At 45.6% G+C, this 23,908-nt stretch overlaps 1 protein-coding gene across 1 annotated transcript in view; it reads left to right on the top strand.

Moving 5' to 3' along the window:
• Positions 1 to 8,442: 8,442 nt before the first annotated feature.
• COQ8A (coenzyme Q8A) overlaps positions 8,443 to 23,908 on the top strand; it is a 29,149-nt gene continuing 13,683 nt past the window's right edge. Inside the window, exons 1-3 of the mRNA XM_073556379.1 lie at positions 8,443 to 8,598; positions 21,750 to 21,951; positions 22,210 to 22,584. Coding sequence (XP_073412480.1) covers positions 21,775 to 21,951; positions 22,210 to 22,584 — 552 coding nt within the window. The 5' untranslated portion in view covers positions 8,443 to 8,598; positions 21,750 to 21,774. The remainder of the gene's footprint in view (positions 8,599 to 21,749; positions 21,952 to 22,209; positions 22,585 to 23,908) is intronic.

Raw genomic sequence — 23,908 nt, 5'->3', positions numbered from 1 at the left:
TGGATCCGCCGATGTTTTCTTTTGTCCCTGCTCCTCTCCATTGCTGAGATATGGCCTTTTTTTCTCTGTATATAAATGTAGTCTTTTGGCCAAGTAGGTGTGGTCATCGACTAATCTCCATTGGAGTCTTCTGCCAGACCCTGTCCCCTTGACGGACAATACTAGACATACATACAGGGAACAGGAAGGGAAGGTGAGGATTTGACGCACAAAGCCTATCAGAAAGTTGCAGAAGTTTTCATTTTAGAAGACACGATCAAATCTGCAAGTGAAGGAGCCATCGATGCAGCCTCATTAGTGGAGGCCGGTGTGATGATTGAGGCGCTCTGGGCCTCGTGTCTCATAGATAGTAATCAGGGTCAGGTCTTCTGATCGCGCACGTTGCAGGGTTCGGGTGACTCCTGTGTTGGTTGTTATTACTATGTCCGGACAAGAAATGTAGAAGTGTTCGCTGCTGGGTCCTGGCCGACATCCCAGCAAGAGGCGTAAACAGCACTTGTTTGGACAAGAACTATAAAATGTCACTTACTCGACCTTGTGGGTGTGAGGGAAAGTTTTCCTGAATTCCAAATGACTGGCTAGTACTCTGGGGGGTCTCCCCAAATAGAGGCAGACAAAGTCCTTATTCTCTCGGTGCCCACTACCCTCCTATATAGTACTAATACCCCCTTATCTTTTCCCCATCCTCGGGTCTGTATTCTGGTTGCAGTGGTAATGTCACGTTGGCAGTGAGCATCACCGCTGCAGCCAGTCACTGACTTTGGTGGCCTGTGCCAGCTACATAAGCAGACCTGCTCAGTGGAAATGTGTGAGTCGACGTGATGTCGCTGCTACCGCCAAAACACTGAGACTGGAGCAGCAGCGGAGAGCCAGCGATGTATCTGCGAAGGGAGAGTACCTGCTCTGTTGGATATGTTTCATATATAAAAGCACTTGGGGTCCTGTTATACACCTGTCCTGGATATTCCAGGCTCTGCTTCCTTCTCCTGGGTCTGCTGCCCTCTGTTGTGCTCCACGTCGATTTCTGCAGGTCTATGACATCATAAGCACTTGGGGTTCTGTTATACACCTGTCCTGGATATTCCAGGCTCTGCTTCCTTCTCCTGGGTCTGCTGCCCTCTGTTGTGCTCCACGTCGAGTTCTGCAGGTCTATGACATCATGAGCACTTAGGGTACTGTTATACACCTATTTGGGATATTCCAGGTTCCACTCCCTTCTCCTGGGTCTGCTGCCCTCTGTTGTGCTCCAAGTTGAGTTCTGCAGGTCTATGACATCATAAGCACTTGGGTTCCTGTTATACACCTATCTTGGATATTCCAGGCTCTGCTTCCTTCTCCTGGGTCTGCTGCCCTCTGTTGTGTTGCACGTCAAGTTCTGCAGGTCTATGACATCATGAGCACTTGGGGTACTGTTATACACCTATTTTGGATATTCCAGGCTCCACTCCCTTCTCCTGGGTCTGCTGCCCTCTGTTGTGCTCCACTTTGAGTTTTTCAGGTCTATGACATCATCTCCCCAGACCTATTTAAGGCCCACTGGCGCACTCACTTATGTCTTGGGAATGAGACTCTAGTGTTCCTTGTTTGGTATGGTCCATTAACTGTGCTATTGTGTTTCAACTCGCACCCATCCATGCCGGGTTCCCCTCCATCTGTCCATCTGCTCCTGAGTTCTCTGTTAGTCCTAGTCTCCACAATTCCATGTGTCCTCTATAATCTCCACCAAAATCTGGGGTCCATGTGTCCCCCGGACCAGTGGATCTAGCTTAGTAGATCCACCTCACCTGTTCCGCCCTTACAGGTTAACTTTTATTACAGTGGGAAAACCCCTTTAATTACCTTCTCTGTCTCTGAAGTAATTATCTATCCTTTTAGAACTCACAAAGAAATTTTTCCACCTTTTTATGCCCCCCAAAGTAACTCCAACCATCCTACAAGAGTGAGGCAGGGAGTCAGCAGCTCAAATATTCAGGACATTCGTGGGCATGAGCCCCAGAGGACAGTGCTAATAACACCCTGGTCACCACTATGGAGAGGAAGCTGTGTTTAATGAGTGAGTTAGTGAGCTCCCCCTTGTGGTGGCTGCAGGAAGACAGAAATGTATCATTTTAAGGAGTTTTCAGATTTTTTTTTAGGCATGAAACATATTATTCACCTACTGTTGCTCAAGTGCTGCCTCGCCGCTGTTGTTCTAGTCTTTGTTGACAGGCTACAGTGGTGAAGTCACAACTACAGCGCATATGACCGCTGCCCCTAATCACTTGGCTCAGCAATAAACGCGGATTAAGGTCAACGTAATCGGGATGTCACCATTGCAGCTTGTCAACAAAGATGGGAACAGCGGTGGAAAGGCAGCAGTGTCTCACCTCATCACCATTCTCTAGATTAATGCTTGCTGGCAGTGAATAGAACCACTCTTGTTTACATTTACACGATCTGGCGCTGTTCACACCACTGACAAACGCAGATCTGTAACTTTCCTGGACTTCAGGATCATAGCTCCTACATAAACTGATACAGTGTAACAAACCCCAGCTACTATAACACTGCTCCAATGTATCTGCTATATAATCCGAAGAGTCTGGATTAACAGAAGTTCATTGATGTGGAAGATGAACTTGATCTTTTACCCACAGCCGCGGCCCCAGTGGGAGGATTATGGTTAACCATGTAATGACTCTCGCCTGCATGTGGGCTGGCAGGAAGAAGTGATTATTATGCAATTTTGCACAATTTATTCGCAGTATGATAGGAGAATGCTGAACTTATTTGTGGGGACAAAAAAAAATCATCGCTATTAGTTCTAGTGGATTACTAAAGCCCACCATACACATTAGGGCTCATCCTCACTTGCGAGAAACTCGGATGAGTCTCGCATGTCAATATCGGGGGCTTTAGATTTCATGATGTGAAGCCGCCTGTACATCCGGGACTAGTGATGGGCGAGTATACGCGTTGCTCTGGTCTCCCTGAGCATGCTCGGGTGATCTCCGAGTATTTTAGCATGCTCGGAGATTTAGTTTTCAGCGTCGCAGCTGCATGATTTGCGACTTGTAGACAGCCTGAATACAAGTTTGAATTCCCTAACAAACAGGCATTCCACACATGTATTCAAGCTGTTTAGCAGCTGCAAATCATGCAGCTGAGACGAGGAAAAACTAAATCTCCGAGCACGCCAAAATACTCAGAGGACACCTGAGCATGCTCGGGGAGACCAGAGCAACGAGTATACTCGCTCATCACTATCAGGGACATGTCCACTTCCGATTGGATATGGAAATAATGTAAATAAACAGTTGAGACACTTTGTAAATATTTTGCATTGGTGAAAGTTTCTTTATAGACTCGATCTTTACTCACAATTCTGCTAGGTATGGTTGGAAATAGTCAGCATGCTCGCCATCAGAATCACCACTAACATCTTAGCACACAAACTCTTGAACCCACTACAGTGTATGGGGCCGAATGATCTGCAAAATATTATGGAGAAATGTCCTTTCTTTGATCCGAGTAGCTTTGCGATTTATTTCTATTTTCATCAGTGAAAACCAAAAACTCTGATGGTAAAAACTGACCAAACACTGATGAAAATGGGATCCAAAAACGGATGAAGAACATAGGAAGAACCACTGACATTTGAATGACGCCTAAAGGCTGGAGTTACACACAACGTATAAAAATACGGTCCGTTTTTTACGGACGAAATACGCAGAAATGTTCCCTGAACAGTGATCCGTATATCCTCCATTGGCAATGTGAGGAAGCAATTTTCTCGCATCTAAGCATCCGTATGGCATCCGTACGATCTCGCCGGCTTGCAAAATGGACATATAATGGGTCAATAGCCTCAAACATTTGTGAAAACATATACAGTATAAATATTTATATATATTTCATAGAGATCTAGATAGCAGAATAGGTGAAAAATCAATTGTCGGCATCTGTAAAATCTTTACAGAACCCGACAGGACATGAGACATGGGTTACATACAGTAAACCATTGCATATCCGTTAGATTTATATATGTCCCTCACTAGTAATGTTAGTAGTGTTTGTGTGTTAAATTTTGGAGCTGTAGGTGTTAAATTAAAGGATTAATTCAAGGAAAAAACTGTTGTGGGCTCATGCGCAATTTTCTCCAATAGAGAGGGCAAGTTAGTGACTGAGGGCAGAAATGAATAACCTAGGGAGGGACCATTGTTTTTGGCCCCCCCTAGCTAAAAAAAATCTGCCCCCAGCCACCCCAGAAAAGGAGCATCTGGAAGATGCGCCAATTCCGGCACTTACCCGCTCTCTTCCCACTGCTGTGTAGCGGTGGCATATGAGGTAATAAAGGGTTAATGTAACCTTGGTATTGTAAGGTGACATTAAGCCTGATTAATAATGGAGAGGTCAAATTTCAAAAACTGACCGTCACATCCAAGCATAGTGTGAACAGGTGCTTAACCTAGAGTCACCAACTCATATACATTCAAGCAAAAAAGGAAGCACACTGTAGCGCCATAACATGCAAATATGAAAAATGAAAAATGAATTGAATTACTGCATTAGAAATATGAAAAATTGAGAAAGCTTAGCGCATAAAATGGCCAAGTTATGTGTACCTGGAAGCCACGTTAAGGCATAAAACCCCTCCACAGAGATATAGATTCAGTCCTAACAGAGGATTTTTCATAGGTTCCCATTCAGATGGAGACTTCAGTCTTAGTGAGGACTGGCATAGACAGGGACCTGGAAAACGAGAAATGCCTTAATGTGGCATCCAGGTACACATAACTTGGCCATTTTATGCGCTAAACTTTCTCAATTTTTCATATTTCTAATGCAGTAATGCAATTCATTTTTCATATTTGCATGTTATGGCGCTACAGTGTGCTTCCTTTTTTGCTTGAATAATAATGGAGAGGTGTCAATAAGGGAGGGTGTCTGCCTTTTGGTTATTTTTTACCATTCAATTGAATGCTTAAAAAATCATGCAAAAATGCAGCATTTTTCCTGCTAAGATTTTGCATTAGGGAAAAAAAATGCTATAAAAAAAGCGCTGTGTGAACATATCTTAATCCAAAGTGCATAAGCAGGAAAATTAGAAAAAGAAAGCCTAAATGTGGACTCTCAAGTTATCTTTGGCAAAAACAAAATGTTAAAAAGAAGAAAAAAATCTGTGAAAAATGTCTTAAGTAAACAAACTTCTTCGTACAACCTGCTGTGCTAGTTCCCGGCCCTCGCTCCGATACATGAGCCGTCATAATATTAGCACAAGGTGGTGCTCGGCATTATCTTGTGTGCCACGTCCCCGCTATCACTTATCTACCACGAGACGCAGCGGAGACTGCAAAAACAAAAAACTTCCCATCTGCATTTGCTAAAATTATCGCCTGGACTGGATGTAATTGTAGCAAACCCTCAGCTATGAGCAGGGCCGGACTGGTCATCTGGCAATTCTGGCAAATGCCAGAAGGGTCTGTCTGGTCGTGGGCCACCTTGTCTGCTATGTTGTTAACAGAATCGGTGTTCTCAAGACCCCCATAGTAAGAGTTGTGACGGAGTTATCATTAGAAATATTGGTCTTGTAGTAAATCTTGCTTTTCTCCATGCAGTGTAATATTAGTAATATATCCCATTTGGTGCTTGGGGGACGGGGACAGCATGGGCCGGTGTGATTTCAAATGCCAGGGCTGAATTTCAGCCCCAGTCTGTACCTATGTGAGACATATTAAGCCAGGACAGGTTTTAAGCCTTTCGATATAAACAAGGCTTTTATCATTCACTGACAGCAGAGATCTCACAGTGAGAAATTAAAAGAAAGCACCATATTAAGACTGATCACATGAACAAAATCCTTATACCAGGACCAATGTTACCAATAATACCGTTATGTAGAGGTAAATAATACCGCAACATAGCGCCACCACACTGATCATTACCAAACACGACTATACCGAGGCCAATATTACCATGAATACTGCAATATAAGAGAAAAATAATACCGACAGGCCATGCCCAAATAGCGCTCGCATATACAGCAATGACCGGATAATTGCAAGCCGAAAATTAAAGAGGTTTTCTCATCATCATAAATGGGTAAAAATGCAAAGTGGTTGTAGAAACCAGCAACAAAACAATTTACCTCTTCGCCTCTTTTCAAAACCTCTCTCCGGCGCGCAGTCTATTAAGCAAGGAGCGCGCATTTGTAGACTCTTTGCTATAGAGCTTGCTAGCGCTGCTCTGTTCGCAGCATTAGACAGCACAGCTTGGGCTAACGGTGCAGCCGTATACTGTCAATCATAAGGGGCGCAGGAAGCCGGGAGGCTATGGAATGGTGCGCTCCTGACCAAAGGAGTCCGTATAAGATTTCTACATCAGCGATATACTGCCCTCTCTGTGCCCCATATGATAATATAAAGCCCCCCGTGTAGCCTCATCTTCAAAAATAAAAGATTCTACTCCCCTGTTCTAGGCTCGCCCCTTCATGTGTCCTATGCCAACCTTTCTTGTCCTAGGTCCACCCCTCATCAGACCAAGGCCGGTTTCTCTCCTGTTTAGGCTGGCAAGTCATCTGTCATAAGCCCCACTCCTCACCTGTCCTAGTCCCGACCCTCACCTGTGCTAGACTCCTTCCTCACCTGTCCTAGGGCCTCCCCTTCATGTGTCCTAGGCCAACTCCTCACCTTTCCTAGGCCCACATCTCACCTCTCCTAGGTCCGCCCCCTCACCTGTTCTAAGCCCGTCCCTGACTAGTCCTAGGTCCTTCTCATCTGTCCTAGGTCCTTCTCACCTGTCCTAGGTTCTACTCACCTGTCCTAGGTCCGCCCCCTCACCTGTCCTAGGTTCTTCTCACCTGTCCTAGGTCCTTCTCACCTGTCCTAGGTTCTTCTCACCTGTCCTAGGTTCTTCTCACCTGTCCTAGGTCCTTCTCACCTGTCCTAGGTCCGCCCCCTCACCTGTCCTAGGTTCTTCTCACCTGTCCTAGGTTCTTCTCACCTGTCCTAGGTCCTTCTCACCTGTCCTAGGTTCTTCTCACCTGTCCTAGGTCCTTCTCACCTGTCCTAGGTTCTACTCACCTGTCCTAGGTCCGCCCCCTCACCTGTCCTAGGTTCTTCTCACCTGTCCTAGGTTCTTCTCACCTGTCCTAGGTCCTTCTCACCTGTCCTAGGTTCTTCTCACCTGTCCTAGGTTCTTCTCACCTGTCCTAGGTCCTTCTCACCTGTCCTAGGTTCTTCTCACCTGTCCTAGGTCCTTCTCACCTGTCCTAGGTTCTTCTCACCTGTCCTAGGTCCGCCCCCTCACCTGTCCTAGGTTCTTCTCACCTGTCCTAGGTTCTTCTCACCTGTCCTAGGTTCTTCTCACCTGTCCTAGGTCCTTCTCACCTGTCCTAGGTCCTTCTCACCTGTCCTAGGTTCTTCTCACCTGTCCTAGGTCCTTCTCACCTGTCCTAGGTTCTTCTCACCTGTCCTAGGTCCGCCCCCTCACCTGTCCTAGGTTCTTCTCACCTGTCCTAGGTCCGCCCCCTCACCTGTTCTAAGTCTGTCCCTCCCTAGTCCTAGGCCCCCTCATCTGTCCTACTCCTGCCCCTCACCTTTCTTAAGCCCGACCATCACCTGTCATTGCTGCTCATCACCTGTCCTAGGCCCACCCTCAACTGTCCTAGTCCTGCCCTTCACCTGTCCTAAGTCCACTCCTCACCTGCACTAGTCCTGCTCCTTACCTGTCCTAGGCCCCCTCCTCATCTGTCCTACACCCGCCCCTCACCTTAGTCCAGCTCCTCCCCTGTCCTAGGCTCACACCTCACCTGTCCTAGGCCTACACCTCAATAATTCAACTAGTCACTCCGCATGAAATTACTTGTTAAAAAATATAATAATGTTTCTATATATAAACTGCATTTTAATTAATACATAAACTCGAAAAAATTCTGCACACAACAAGCCTCACACATTCACCTCAGCGCAAATCTAAAAAGTTCCTCAGACTTAGGAGACGGTGTCAACAAATTAGTCGGCCATTAGCGTCTGTTCGTTCTTCGTTAATTATATCTAACAGAAAACTCTGTTGCCTATAGCAACCAATCACAGCGCAGCTTTCATTTTACCACAGCAACTTTAGAAATGAAAGCTGCACTGTGATTGGTTACTACAGGCAACAAAGACACGCTTAGTTCACACAGTTTTCATGAGTCAGACTCCGCAGTCCGCACCCCGCGCTGGCTGGCAACTCTCAGGCCTTATATGCAAAGGGCTGACAACTTTAAGCGAACACCTGGGGTGTTATAGAATGTCCGCCTTCTAATTGGCTGACATACTTGTTATTGCTCTCCCGCCTGACACGCCCATTTTGCTGACACCGGAGCTTCTGATTGGCTGAGCCTCCGTGCACACGCTTTGAGCACGCACGCTCCGTGACTGACAATAGAATTGACCAATCGGTTTTCAGTTTAGACTTTTTGGCGACCAATAGGATTGCTTAAAGTGAATGCGAAGAGGTAGGGGGCGGGGCCGCTGTGGAGGACTTGGGAGGACGGCTGGTAAACACTGAGCACCGCGTGTCAGAGACTGGGACGGGAGAAGAGCGGAGGCTGGAGACGGCAGGGCCGGTGCCGGGGTACGTGCTGTGCTGGGGAGGAGGAGGCAGTGCGGCTGCGCTACAACTGCAGCTCCCAGCATGCCTTGGCTGCCCGCTGTGCTGGGACTTGTAGTGTTGTGGCCTCTGGTGCTGACCACATGGGTGCTGCTGCCATCTGGAGGGATGGGGTGTGGTAGAAGCGGCAGCACACGTCTGCAGTGATACTGTGCAGCAGGAGCTGATCCTGCACTCAGCATTGCTGCAGCTTCACAAACCATCAATCTAATAGAGAAAGCTCAGTGTGTGTGTCCGGGATAGGCATCCGCAGCGTCGCAGCTACAGCCACAAAATGTGGCACAGTCACACGTCTGGACCCCGAGAGCGTCCTAAGCTATGTTGTGAGGCGAAATTTTAACCCCGCGTGTTCCAATTCACCAAACAATTTTGCCCCTATCTACATAATGGGGAAAAAGTGTGTGTGTGTATCAAGCCCCGCCCCTCATTGTGATGTCATAATGGTTGACTATGGGATGGAGGATGTGTGACGGGTATATGGGCACGGGACTATGGGATGGAGGATATGTATGATGGGTATATGGGCACGGGACTATGGGATGGAGGATATGTATGATGGGTATATGGACACTGGACTATGGGATGGAGGATATGTATGATGGGTATATGGACACTGGACTATGGGATGGAGGATATGTATGATGGGTATATGGGCACGGGACTATGGGATGGAGGATATGTATGATGGGTATATGGGCACGGGACTATGGGATGGAGGATATGTATGATGGTATATGGGCACGGGACTATGGGATGGAGGATATGTATGATGGGTATATGGACACTGGACTATGGGATGGAGGATATGTATGATGGGTATATGGGCACGGGACTATGGGATGGAGGATATGTATGATGGTATATGGGCACGGGACTATGGGATGGAGGATATGTATGATGGGTATATGGACACTGGACTATGGGATGGAGGATATGTATGATGGGTATATGGACACTGGACTATGGGATGGAGGATATGTATGATGGGTATATGGGCACGGAACTATGGGATGGAGGATATGTATGACGGGTATATGGGCACGGAACTATGGGATGGAGGATATGTATGACGGGTATATGGGCACGGGACTATGGGATGGAGGATATGTATGATGGGTATATGGGCACGGGACTATGGGATGGAGGATATGTATGATGGGTATATGGGCACGGGACTATGGGATGGAGGATATGTATGATGGGTATATGGGCACGGGACTATGGGATGGAGGATATGTATGATGGGTATATGGGCACGGGACTATGGGATGGAGGATATGTATGATGGGTATATGGGCACGGGACTATGGGATGGAGGATATGTATGATGGGTATATGGGTACGGGACTATGGGATGGAGGATATGTATGATGGGTATATGGGCACGGGACTATGGGATGGAGGATATGTATGATGGGTATATGGACACTGGACTATGGGATGGAGAATATGTATGATGGGCACGGGACTATGGGATGGAGGATATGTATGATGGGTATATGGACACTCGACTATGGGATGGAGGATATGTATGATGGGTATATGGACACTCGACTATGGGATGGAGGATATGTATGATGGGTATATGGACACTCGACTATGGGATGGAGAATATGTATGATGGGTATATGGGCACGGGCCTATGGGATCGTGGATATGTATGATGGGTATATGGGCACGGGACTATGGGATGGAGGATATGTATGATGGGTATATGGGCATGGGACTATGGGATGGAGGATATGTATGATGGGTATATGGGCACGGGACTATGGGATGGAGGATAATTATAATTTGCTATAACTAACCACAGTTAGTTACTATGCCCGGGCAGCGCCGGGCTCTTCAACTAGTTATTAATATATTTTACTTACTGGATCAGTTGCAAATAGAAGAAAACGTACGGCTAATTAATGGATCTGTTTTCTATAGACTTCAATGTAAAAAAACACCAAACTGATCCATTTGTAATCTATTTTTATTTTTTGGCAATGGATTGCTGCTGGATCCGTTCTAATAGAAGATTACTGGATGGACGTGTGAACATAGCATACTATAACATGAAAGCCCCCACTCTTCTCGTTGTAAGCTATAGAAGGAAAAAAATACACGAAATAGCCGTTTATCTGCACAACTTTTTTTTTGCTGAATCCAAAACAGATTGCTGAATCCATTCTAGGAGATGGCACTAAGGCCGTGTTCACATGTCCAGTAATAGACTGTAAACACCTCCAGCACCAGGCACTGTGGATTAGGCGTCTGTACACGTGTTGGGGCAGCATGGTGACTCAGTGGTTAGTGGTGGAGTCCTGGGTTCGAATCCCACCAAGGACAACATCTGCAAGGAGTTTGTATGTTCTCCCCGTGTTTGCGTGGGTTTCCTCCGGATACTCCGGTTTCCTCCCGCATTGCAAAGACATACTGATGGGGAATTTAGATTGTGAGCCCCTTCGGGGACAGTGATGATGATGATGTGTGCAAAACTGTAAAGCGCTGCGGAATATGTTAGCGCTATATAAAAATAAAGATTATTTGTCTGTTCGCTTTCAGGAACAAGTGATCTTTTCCATCAGTTACACAACTGATTATGGAATCTGTCTGTGCTCTTTTTTTGGTTCATCTATATGTTGAACTTTATACTCTTTTCTTTTCTGTTAAAAAACCAAACAAACCTGGCATCAAGTTGACCCCATAATCAATAGGTTCCCTCTGCTTCCAATTGCATGCCTGATCTAACAGATCACTTATTAATTTCAGGTGCAACGTCCAAATGACCCCATGAACAAAGCCCAACATGAATGGCTCAAATGCATGTTCCCGTTTTTTATCTTTGCACGATCTATACCTATTTGTGCTGTGATTTCCAGCTCTGTTGCATGCTGCATAATAAGATTTGTAGTTTTGCAACCTCTGCAGGCTAGTGATATGGGTTGAATATAAATCACCTCCCTATCGGACTGGATTTCCACCTTATACTATGCACTCGGCCTCTGTTCCTTTTTATTGCATTTTCTTGCACCTCCCCGTAAGCCATCCTGCTGGGAGGCATTTATATTATTGCCAGTCACTATAGATTAGTTTTAGGTGGCTTTTGTGTTGTTGTTTCCTCTGGTATAAGTTGGTTGCACAGGGTTTGGCCGCCAGGAAGTTTTTCCTCTGACTTGGCACAGACCCCATCAGCCGGAGGGAGGACTGTGAATCTAGGACACTCCATTGTCTGATGCCCTGGGACTTTCTGCTGCAGATCCTTCCTTTTCGCTACTGTAGGTGAATATAGATGACGGTATCATGGCAGAGAGGAGGGGGTGTTGCTTATGGCGAAGCCACCGTGTGCCAGCTGCACTGTTCCACCTGTTGAATGCCCAGTCGCTTTGACCTTGGCAGCGTGACCTTATTTATATGGAGCTCAGGGGAAAAGTGGAGCAGATTGTGAGCGCCGCATAGAAATCCTTAACACTGGGCGTGAAACACCTGAAAGATGAGAGATCATTTTGGGAAGAGTTGCTGAATTACCCTGCAGGCTTTGTGCTCGCTTCTCATTCCACAACTGTCAGGTTTTTTTTGTTTTTTCAGTAATAATTCATTTGCTCCAATCTTTCCTGTATTTCACGTTTCTTTCTAAGTGTTGCAGAATATAACTTTGCTTTAATTTGCCATTTTCAGCTTGTTATTGGTCACTGAAAACCTGAACAGACCTAATATTTCACACTCTGGGGATTTGTTACATTTGTATCCAATAATGTGTCCTAAAGAGTCGATCCTGCACTGATACATTGTAGCAAACAAAGAGGACTTGTAAGACTTGAGCTCTTGTGTTTATTTATTTTTTGCATATTTGCAGGGATTCCATCTTTTGTCTGTAAACAAGAATGTTCCCATTCACAGAACGCAAGCAGAGATCTTATAACTGGTCATTTTAAAACAGGCGCAGCCAGAACGATCTGGTTATCGTCCATGTGTTGTAACCTTTAATGTTTTCTATGGGTTGGGGGAGGGCGGCAGGTCATGGCCAATTGCAATTTCGTTACGTCTCGTTTTAGGCAGTTGGGTTGCTAAGTTCAGAGCTAATAATTATTGCTTTCTTTTTGTTACCTTGCCTTCAGTAGCTCATCCTTTTTCAAGTAGAAAAGTCAAAAGAAATTGTAAGGAAGGAGGAGATCTCCGCTAAGAGGAAGTCAGCTATATTGCATAACTGCCCTGATATTTACAGCCGGCGGGGGGACATAATGCATGTAAACTAAGGTTCATATTGCTGATCCTAGGCTTGCAGTCTGGTGGTAGCGCCCCCCTTGTGTTATACAAGGCGTGTGATACGTTGTTTCTAGGTAGGATTCGGTCTGTGGGACTTAAGTATGTCAGTTCTGCTCTTTGTAGCTTCTGTCCATTTACTTCAGCTCAGGGAGATTCCGGCCATGGGGAGGTGAGTGTTTGGCAGCAGTGATATTTCCTCTCTTTTACCCCCTGCACCCTTGGAAGGTCTGCCCCTTGTTGTTCCACTCTCTGGCTTCTGCTGGATCTGTCTTCCAAGTCAGTATTGTTGTTGGCGCAATGCCTGTTCAGCTTCTAAATGTCTCTGCTTGTTTGGATGAGACGTTATAGAGAAGTGTGTGTCACAATGTGTGCACCAGGAACTAGATGATGTCCCAAAAAGTAACATGACCGTTTTATTTCTAATGGTAATCACTATATGTACAGGAATATAACTACTATAATATTGCCCCCTATGTACAAGAATATAACTACTATAATACTGCCCCTCTGTACAGGAATATAACTACTATAATACTGCTCCTATGTACAAGAATATACAGCTGTGGCCAAAAGTATTGACACCCCTGCAATTTTGTCAGATAATCAGTTTCTTCCTGAAAATGATTGCAAACACAAATTCTTTGGTATTATCTTCATTTAATTTGTCTTAAATGAAAAAACACAAATGAGAATGAAGCAAAACATTGATCATTTCACACACAACTCCAAAAATGGGCCAGACAAAAGTATTTGCACCCTCAGCCTAATACTTGGTTGCACAACCTTTAGCCAAAATAACTGCGACCAACCGCTTCCGGTAACCATCAATGAGTTTCTTACAATCCTCTGCTGGAATTTTAGACCTTTCTTCTTTGGCAAACTGCTCGAGGTCCCTGATATTAGAAGGGTGCCTTCTCCAAACTGCCATTGTTAGATCTCTCCACAGGTGTTCTATGGGATTCAGGTCTGGACTCATTGCTGGCCACCTTTAGAAGTCTCCAGTGCTTTCTCTCAAACCATTTTCTAGTGCTTTTTGAAGTGTGTTTTGGGTCATTGTCCTGCTGGAAGACCCATGACCTCTGAGGGAGACCCAGCTTTCTCACACTGGGCCCTACATTATGCTCCAAATTTGTTGGTAGTCTTCAGACTTCATAATGCTATGCACATGGCCAAGCAGTCCAGTGCCAGAGGCAGCAAAGCAACCTCAAAACATCAGGGAACCTCCGCCATGTTTGACTGTAGGGACTGTTTTTTTTTCTTTGAATGCCACTTTTTTTTTCTCCTGTAAACTATGTTGATGCCTTTGCCCAAAAAGCTCTACGTTTGTCTCATCTGACCAGAGAACATTCTTCCAAAACGTTTTAGGCTTTTTCAGGTAAGTTTTGTCAAACTCCAGCCTGGCTTTTTTATGTCTCGGGGTAAGAAGTGGGGTCTTCCTGGCTCTCCTACCATACAGTCCCTTTTCATTCAGACGCCGACGGATAGTACGGGTTGACACTGTTGTACCCTCGGACTGCAGGGCAGCTTGAACTTGTTTGGATGTTAGTCGAGGTTCTTTATCCAACATCCGCACAATCTTGCGTTGAAATCTCTTGTCAATTTTTCTTTTCCGTCCACATCTAGGGAGGTTAGCCACAGTGTCATGGGCTTTACACTTCTTGATGACACTGCGCACGGTAGACACAGGAACATTCAGGTCTTTGTAGATGGACTTGTAGCCTTGAGATTGCTCATGCTTCCTCACAATTTGGTTTCTCAAGTCCTCAGACAGTTCTTTGGTCTTCTTTCTTTTCTCCATGCTCAATGTGGTACACACAAGGACACAGGACAGAGGTTGAGTCAACTTTAATCAATGTCAACTGGCTGCAAGTGTGATTTAGTTATTGCCAACACCTGTTAGGTGCCACAGGTAAGTTACAGGTGCTGTTAATTACACAAATTAGAGAAGCATCACATGATTTTTCGAACAGTGCCAATACTTTTGTCCACCCTCTTTTTTGTTTGGTGTGGAATTATATCCAATTTGGCTTTAGGACAATTCTTTTTGTGTTTTTTCATTTAAGACAAATTAAATGAAGATAATAATACCAAAGAATTTGTTTGCAATCATTTTCAGGAAGAAACTGAGTATTATCTGACAAAATTGCAGGGGTGTCAATACTTTTGGCCACAACTGTAACTACTATAATACTGCTCCTATGTACAAGAATATAACTACTATAATACTGCCCCTATGTACAAGAATATAACTATAATACTGCCCCCTATGTACAAGAATATAACTACTATAATACTGATCCTATGTACAAGAATATAACTACTATAATACTGCCCCTATGTACAAGAATATAACTATAATACTGCCCCCTATGTACAAGAATATAACTACTATAATACTGATCCTATGTACAAGAATATAACTACTATAATACTGCCCCTATGTACAAGAATATAACTACTATAATACTGCCCCTATGTACAAGAATATAACTACTATAATACTGCCCCTATGTACAAGAATATAACTACTATAATACTGATCCTATGTACAAGAATATAACTACTATAATACTGATCCTATGTACAAGAATATAACTACTATAATACTGCCCCTATGTACAAGAATATAACTACTATAATACTGCCCCCTATGTACAAGAATATAACTACTATAATACTGCCCCTATATACAAGAATATAACTACTATAATACTGCCCCTATGTACAAGAATATAACTACTATAATACTGCTCCTATGTACAAGAATATAACTACTATAATACTGTCCCTATGTACAAGAATATAACTATAATACTGCTCCTATGTACAAGATTAGATAGACTACAGGAATAGCTGTCTCGTTTGGCTGACACATCTTACATCGGTCAGTTCAGTTTCTTACACTTTTGGAATAAATAGAAGTCGTCGCATGCTGACACACATGGTCAGAGATATGACAGTACTTTTTCTTTGTCACAGTATAAGTCCAGGATCTCTTGTAGAACTCTTATTACACGGCTCCGCTCCTCACTGTAGGAAAACTTGATAAATGCAGATATGGCCGACATCTTGTCACTTTGTGTACACTAACTGGATGTGGTTGATGACGTCCACTTTATTCCTGCTTTCCTGACACTACAAGTCCCAGCGCGCATCTCCATTTTGACCTTCTGGGATTTGTAGTTGCACAACTGCTGGATGATCACATCGGGGTGGCTTGTCTCCTAATGATGTCCGGATGCTGGCCCTTCTATGTTCGGGCCCCAAAATGTATCTTGTATTTCGTGCTTTTCTCTTTTTCCTTTTATGCGACAAGTCCTTTAAATAGCCTGTAATTGTATAATTCCCGAATAATCTGACTTTGCTTGATGTAAAGCCGCTTAACAGGATTACCGGGGCATGAGTTTTGTTTTTTAATTATTTACTGCGGGAGAGGTGCGGGCAGTTCTCCTTCTGGACAAGGGTCATTTCTCCAGACTTGCCTGTCCTGTAGCATTTTGTACAGTAGCTGGTGATCTCCTCTAGGAAAGCAGATCCCACTAGAGATCAGGATTCCCAGGATTTCTGCCATATAGTCATTTTAGCTTGATTTTGCTCAGTCTCCTGTAACTCCTTGCAGCGCCCCCTGCAGTATTGCTTTTGTAACTTTTGTGTTTCCTAGTAAACATTTTGGCTTCTTTCTTTTTCTATCTTATTGCAGCATTTGCATTGTGCACCGCTGGCCATGTGGCTCTGTCTGCTGTATAGGAGACTGACTGCACAGACTTGCCTTATGTTTATTAAGCCCTTGTGCAGAAGCTTAAAGGGATTGTCTGAGACTAGAGAAACACATCCTTTTATTATTTAGAAAGTGGTAATACTTTTCTATATAGGATTGTGTCAGGTGTTGCTGTTATGGCTCAGATGAAGTGAATGATTGGAGTTGTAGTACCATGCTTAACCTCCTGGGCGGATGGCGCCATTTCTGGAGCAAAGCGGCCATGTTTTTGAATCCTCGGTTACTCTGGCGGAGTTGTCTCACTTGCTGCATGTTACATATGCGCACAAAGCGTTTTTTATTGGAACGTGTTAGAAAATAGTTTGGTGCCCCTCCACATCCTTCATCCCTGGCTGTATACGTCTTTGGATGACAGATCACAAATGGTGCGGTCAGGAATGACCCAGATGGTTACAGAAGGTGTAAATTTATTTTTCCTTGTGCAGTGTCCCCACACTTTGGTGTGAATCTCTGTATTTGATGGACCCCTCTTGCACCTCGACACACTTTTGATGTAGGTAGTGACACCCTGGGCCGGCCGCATTGTGTTCTGTTGATTACCTTCCCTTAATATCCTCGGCATCCGCCTTCGTTAGTGACCTGACATCCACGCTCGCCGCCTACGGAGCAATTTGCCATTAACCAGACCTTTGTATCACCTGCGGAGAACTTCTGTTGTGCCCCTTGCTGGAGAGATCTGAAGGTTTTTTTGGCTCCTTCCCTCCTTGGGCATTTATGGCGCAGGTCTGGATCCTACCTGGCCTTAGCAGGGGTATTCTCATCACAGGGGGTCCCACCACTAATCCTGAGATTGAAGACACCGCACCAATGATTATTGAATAGTGCAGCACAAAGTTGTGAAACTGGCCCCGTCATCCATTGGATTAGCGCTGGGGCCCCGAGGTCGGATGATTGGTCAGTCTGTTTCCATTCACTGGCAGCAAGCAGAATGGTTAGACTCGGGCTGGAGCGTCTCTTTACTGACCGCTGCGTTCTCTTGTCACAATCAAAGTGCGTTTTATTTCCTAGCTGGGAATACGGTGCGATGTGAGCGGCTGCTGCCTCCTTCGCCCAAGGTCAGCGAGGGGGGTGGGGGTTGCAATGATTTACTTTAATGGAACGGTGCCACTTTTGGGAATGCTTCCAAGGACTTTGGTAGGTTGAGTTTGTAACAGGTGGTTGTTTTGTAAAGATGCCTTCAGTATTAGTCATTGTGTGATTTAGAGGTTCTTTATAAAAGAACATTGACAATTATTGCTTCTTTACATCGGGGGGTGTTTCTGAATTTTTGTCTTAGTTTTTGAGAAAAGTAGCCATAAGAATGACATGATGGGTTCTGCCAGTTCAGTGTATGATCTGTAGGCAGAAAGCCCCTGAGCTCCCTCTAGTGGTGGCTGAGGACGGGCAGGGTCTGTGGTTCTGTGTGGGGACTGCTTCTGTGGCCCTCTACTTTTTCGTGTCTGCCAAATGGCCTACAGGATTAACCAAAAGATCATGCAAGCCTTTGAATGACGGGTGAAATGCATACTGGGAATTGAATGAAATGAAGTTCTAGCACCCATAGTGCTGGCAGAATCCTGAAGAGCTGTGTCCCCTTAAAGTGGATACATTAACGTTAGGATAGTTCCTGGACATATTAGACTGGCATGTGCAAACAAAAAAAATAGTTTTTCCTTGTTCAAGCTTATGAGGGCAGCAAAACAATACTTGTTCCAGCTTTGAGTGAAAGTAGAGGTGCAATTTAAGGTCTCCACAACCTTTTTCTTTTTGTTCTGGAAAGCAGGCTCCTGATTGGATGTTACATCTGCTATAAGCCCAGTGTGACGTTGGCAGAAATTCACCTCTGGGGTTGTTTACTTTTTTTTTTTTTTTTTCTTCTCTGCAGGAAAAATAAAAACAGCCATGATCTCTGCAGCTATAGAGTAATATAGAGCAGAGCTGAGTGATTACAAACACCTCCAGCTTTCTTCTCAGTGCAGTCTGTGTTCTGGATTGAGGGGAGTATCCTCAGCGCCGACAGCACTGTGAGTAGAGCTGCAGACATGTTTGTAATGACATGTAGCTTGTCTACTCCCCTTCCACCACCACACTGACTGCTGTGAGGAAAGCTGGAAGTGTTTGTAATGGCTCAGCTCTGCAGATGGGGCCATTTACATTACATCTCACAGGTGAAAGCGGGTTCTTCTGAATGTATTTCCCCCCCCCCCCCTTGTATGACGACTCCAGCTTAATATTGGTCAACATCATGCTGAGGGGAAAGTTTTCAACTTGCTCAAACTGGTGTAAGGACGCCTTTAAGAGATTCCTTTGCACAGAATGTTTTTATTCCACTCCTGTTAAGCATAATCTTTGGAGCCCCCTCCACATGTGCAGGGAACGCTGTACAGTTTACAGACTTCTCATGTTTCAGCCCCTAGTAGACCAAGTTACCTGAAGTGACTCCCCGTCGGCCCCCTGCACGTCCCATCGGCAGCGGAAAGTCTGAGCTCTGGGGAAATGCACATTCCAGCCCACATCTGTATCTCCCGGGAGCGCGGCATGTGGCCCCTGCAGGTCTGTATATCCCCGGGTGTGACACTGGGACATCTGGTGCCAACTCCTGGACAGAATGTTGGGTTTACTGTGGGGTTAGGAACGCCGTCTGACTGGGCCGTATCAGCGGGGCGCGCACATCTTGTAGAAGGTAGACTGCTTCCTTCTTACATTACACCAGAAAAACTTCTCCCCGGGAGATGGCTGACTGCATTTATTTTAAGGCAACTTTGCAATTAAAAAAAAATCTGTTGCCGTCTTCTGTCCACAGCTCCAGTGCAGAGTAATGTGCTGTGTTGGTACCAGCTGCACGAGACTCCAGTCGTCCTATTTCTCTAGTCTGACCCGCTGCTTTCTTTCAGCCATGGCCGGATGTGTCCCTCTGGACTCCTGGAAAGCTGGGTGGCATCTGAGCAGATGTTTTGGTTGTCACCCAGTTTTCCAGCAAAAAATGGGCTCATGTTGGAGCAAGTTCCAGCTCCAGTCTGATGTGAGGGTGATTAATGGAAGCCGGATTATGGTGCCTGGGCTGCCTCTCTCGCTGACGTCACCGGTGTCCGGCGGCTCCAGGCCCAGGGATTTATCGGATCTTCCTGGGGAGAACTCTCGGGATCGAGGCCGGCGGAGCTGCGGGGAGAAGAGGCTGGGTAAGGTCTGTGCTGGGGGGCACGGTCAGGGGGATCTCTGCTGCCTCTGTGGGGGCAGTAGTGGCTCTTATGCCTAAAGAGATCGGGTAAATCAGGAGGCCAGGTTTGTACAGTCTTGTGCCATAACGGCACATGGTGGACAAAATATCCCATGTTCTCATCAGTGCAAAGGTGTGAAAGTGTCCGCAGCCAAATCTGCAAAAGAATGGGAAAGTTATTAAATATGTACTAAACTTCCTCCAAGGCTGCTCATTCAATAGACCGGCGACAGTACAGTAGCGTGGAGTCGGCCCCCCTCATCCATGGCGCAGGAAAAACTGGCATAATGTGGATTTAAAAAACATAAAAGGGTCGTAATTTCTGGCCTTGGGGTCCTGATCACACTGCGTTCTTGCCTAAATCCCGACCCTAAAAATTTCAGACACCCCACCCCAACCAAACCCCTAGGTCACTTGACTTTCAATTGCACCATTGGTCTTTGGCCCCTTTTTGGGGTCTCTATATCTAAAATGCGCTTTTTTTTTTTTTTTTTTGCCAGAATTTTGCTATCACAAATACCTTGAGATGGCGCCAACTCAACAGTCTCACAAGTATTTATAAAAAAAAAAACAAAAAAAAAAAAAACCCCCTCTGAAACACAAGTTGCTTATCTGAAACGTGCAACTTGTATTTGTCTCCCAGCCCCCGCCCCTGTTATGTATGGATTGCATCAGAGTGGGGAACCCTCGCCTCTCCTTGTAGAGAAGCTATAAATACATGGTATTCCATAGGAGCGGGTGTAGGAATGGTGCCAGCAAATAGACTGTGCAATTCCTTTTTTTCTTTGCCCCCCCTCTGATATGATGCCGGTGGGCTACATGCTGTGATTCCTGTATTCACTGTATGCACTTGGCTCCCCCTAGTGGTGACTGTAGAATTGTCAGATATTTAGTGCTTGAACCTGTAAAGCCGTCTTATAAAACCTTTTGACTTCACACATAGAAAATCCTTTGTGTAGTTTTAGTAAATTTTCACGCTGCAGAAAATATTCAAATGGTCAGCAGCCTAGATCGGCATGTATATTATCTTCAGCAATGTGAAGGGTGACGTGCGGCTCCTTGTACCATTTTGACAGTTCTATATCTATTCCATGGTCCGTCCTTGTTCGGAACTCAACAGTAAAAGGGATTTTCCCAAAATGAAGTTCTACTATTTATAGCATCCACTGCTCCATACATTGTCACTGGGGGTTTCCCATGATAGAAGACTATTTCAGGGTATGTGCACACGTAGTTTTTAGTCTCTGCGGATTTTGTACAGAAAACCGCAGGAAATCCGCAGGACAAAGTGCTGCAGTTTTTCTGCAGATTATCTGCGTTTTTTCTGCGGTTTTGCCCTGCGGTTTTACACCTCATAATGGATGAGGTGTAAAACCGCAGCGTTTCTGCACCAAACAATTGACATGCTGCGGATTGTAAACCGCAGCAAAACCGCGCGGAAAAAAACGCAGCATGTGCACAGCTTTTTTTTATTTCCATAGGAAATAAAGGTACTGTACAACGCAGCAAAATCTGCTGCGTTTCTGCAGAGCCAAAAACGCTGCGGAAACGCAGCAGAATCCGCAGGGTGTGCACATACCCTTAGGATGGGAGAGGGAGTAAAGAGCAGCTGCAGGGGACAGTCAGTGTGACTCTTCATACTGGTTTTTTTTTTTTTTTTTTTCTTCCACCCCAGTGTTAGTTTTGCGGGCTGCGCTGCTCGGCGTTGCTGGGGTTTTGCGGGCGGCGTTGCTGGGGTTTTGCGGGCTGCGTTGCTGGGGTTTTGCGGGCTGCTTGGCGTTGCTGGGGTTTTGCGGGCTGCGCTGCTCGGCGTTGCTGGGGTTTTGCGGGCGGTGATAATAACAATATGGAGACTGCACGGTCTCGCTCTGATGTGAGATCTCTCTGCAGGTGTAGGACACGGTGAGCAGCCATCATGGCGGCGGATGCAATCATGGTGATGAGAGGCCTGGCGAAGCTCGGTAAGGCGGTGCTGGAGGTGCAGGCCGGGCAGCTGAAGCAGGCGATGCTGGGGAAGGATGCAGTGAACTTGGCAAGAAGTTTGCAAGTAGCAGCTGAGGAACGTTTCAGCTCCACCATGGGGAAAGTCCAGGTAATAAAATCAGGGAACATTTTGTTTTTTTATGTAATCGATGCAGAATTTCCTGGCTCCTCTGTCTCTAAACAGAACTGCAGTGCAAAGTACGGTGGAGAGGGACAGGATGAGTAACCTTAAAGGGGTCCTCCAGAGCTGCTCACTTCTGCATTGGAAGTGATTGATTGACGTTGCGACCCCTCCGCTCGCCTGCCGGGACGCAGGAACTTGGTCAGGAAGCGACTGTTGCGTTTCATATTGGTTTTTCTGTTTCAGGAATTGGGGAAGCAGCAGGAGAACCTGTCCGGGGAGGAAGGGATGGACACTTTTGAAGGGCCGGTCTTGGAGATGGCTGGCATGGAATACTCCCCAACTTCTGATGGGACTTGCACCCACGAACCCAGTATTCCCAGTGCAGAAAAGGTCAGCAGCCGAGGGCAGGAGGTCCTCGCCTTCCGTCCAGACCCCGATCGGGACAATGGGCCATTACTTGGTCATTTTAGAGACTCCGCCGGACCTCTTGCAGCTGCGGGTCAGAAAAGGGCGTTTCACCAGGATCCTACGTCTTCTGTCGGTGGACTTACAGCAGAGGACATTGATAAAGCCCGGGAGGCCAAGACCAACCCCGAGCAGAAGCCTCACAAACAGATGGTAAATCTTTTTATTTTCCTTTCTGATGTCTGTTTTTACTGTAGTCCCTGGTATTTTAGTCATGCACCAGGAAGCTCTGGATGACTCAGACTCTGGGCCCTAATAATCCTTAAACCCTAAATGAAGTGTGATCTTGTAGTTTATTAGCATTGTCCTTTTCCGGATGTGGCCATTTTGGTTTTTTTCCTCCCCTTTTTCCAAGCGTCATAACAGACTTTGTAATATATTTGAGTTCTTGTTTTATTTTTTTTACATTAATGTCTTTATAATCACCCCCATTAAACCTGATTACAAAGAGCTGAACGCTCATAATATGAGCGGCGTGACTCGTGTATATAAACCCCTGTACGTGTCGGGCAGATTCCCAGCCCTGAAAAGCTGATGACTCTGTGAAGAAGCGCTGGGGACGTGTGTCTGTCTGCACGTCTGTGCCACGTCATATGTCTGCAGCAGTGACGGCGGCGGGAAATCTGCTGGAAGATGTCGCTCAGCTCCGAGGATGTGCGATCACCTGGAAGGCCTCGATCGGCGAGCCTCTGCCTGCGTATGACCTGTATACTGACTGTCCTCCGCTTAATATATAGGTGGCTCGTGGCTTCAAGAGCTCTTCAGACCGTTCCCTGAGCAAGAAAATCACTTAATTACCTATTGGGATACTGTGCTCTGCAGTATAATACAGGGGTGGGTGTGTGACGCTTGGCACTCACTATTCTGCTGGTGCAGTCACTGTGTACATACATTACTGATCCTGAGTTACCTCCTGTATTATACCCCAGAGCTGCACTCACTATTCTGCTGGTGCAGTCACTGTGTACATACATTACTGATCCTGAGTTACCTCCTGTATTATACCCCAGAGCTGCACTCACTATTCTGCTGGTGCAGTCACTGTGTACATACATTACATTACTGATCCTGAGTTACATCCTGTATTATACTCCAGAGCTGCACTCACTATTCTGCTGGTGCAGTCACTGTGTACATACATTACATTACTGATCCTGAGTTACATCCTGTATTATACTCCAGAGCTGCACTCACTATTCTGCTGGTGCAGTCACTGTGTACATACATTACTTTACTGATCCTGAGTTACCTCCTGTATTATACTCCAGAGCTGCACTCACTATTCTGCTGGTGCAGTCACTGTGTACATACATTACATTACTGATCCTGAGTTACATCCTGTATTATACTCCAGAGCTGCACTCACTATTCTGCTGTCACTTGGTGTTTCACAGATAATAAAGCTCAGGCGATGTAGCTTTCTTCCCTTGTTTCCTCCGGTCCAGGAGCCGGTGTTCTGTATATATTGGCACCGGTA

This window comes from Dendrobates tinctorius, unplaced genomic scaffold (assembly GCF_039654945.1).
Source record: "Dendrobates tinctorius isolate UK_male_01 unplaced genomic scaffold, ASM3965494v1 ptg000232l, whole genome shotgun sequence".
Lineage (NCBI taxonomy): Eukaryota > Metazoa > Chordata > Amphibia > Anura > Dendrobatidae > Dendrobates > Dendrobates tinctorius.
This window is presented reverse-complemented; position numbering and strand designations above follow the sequence as displayed.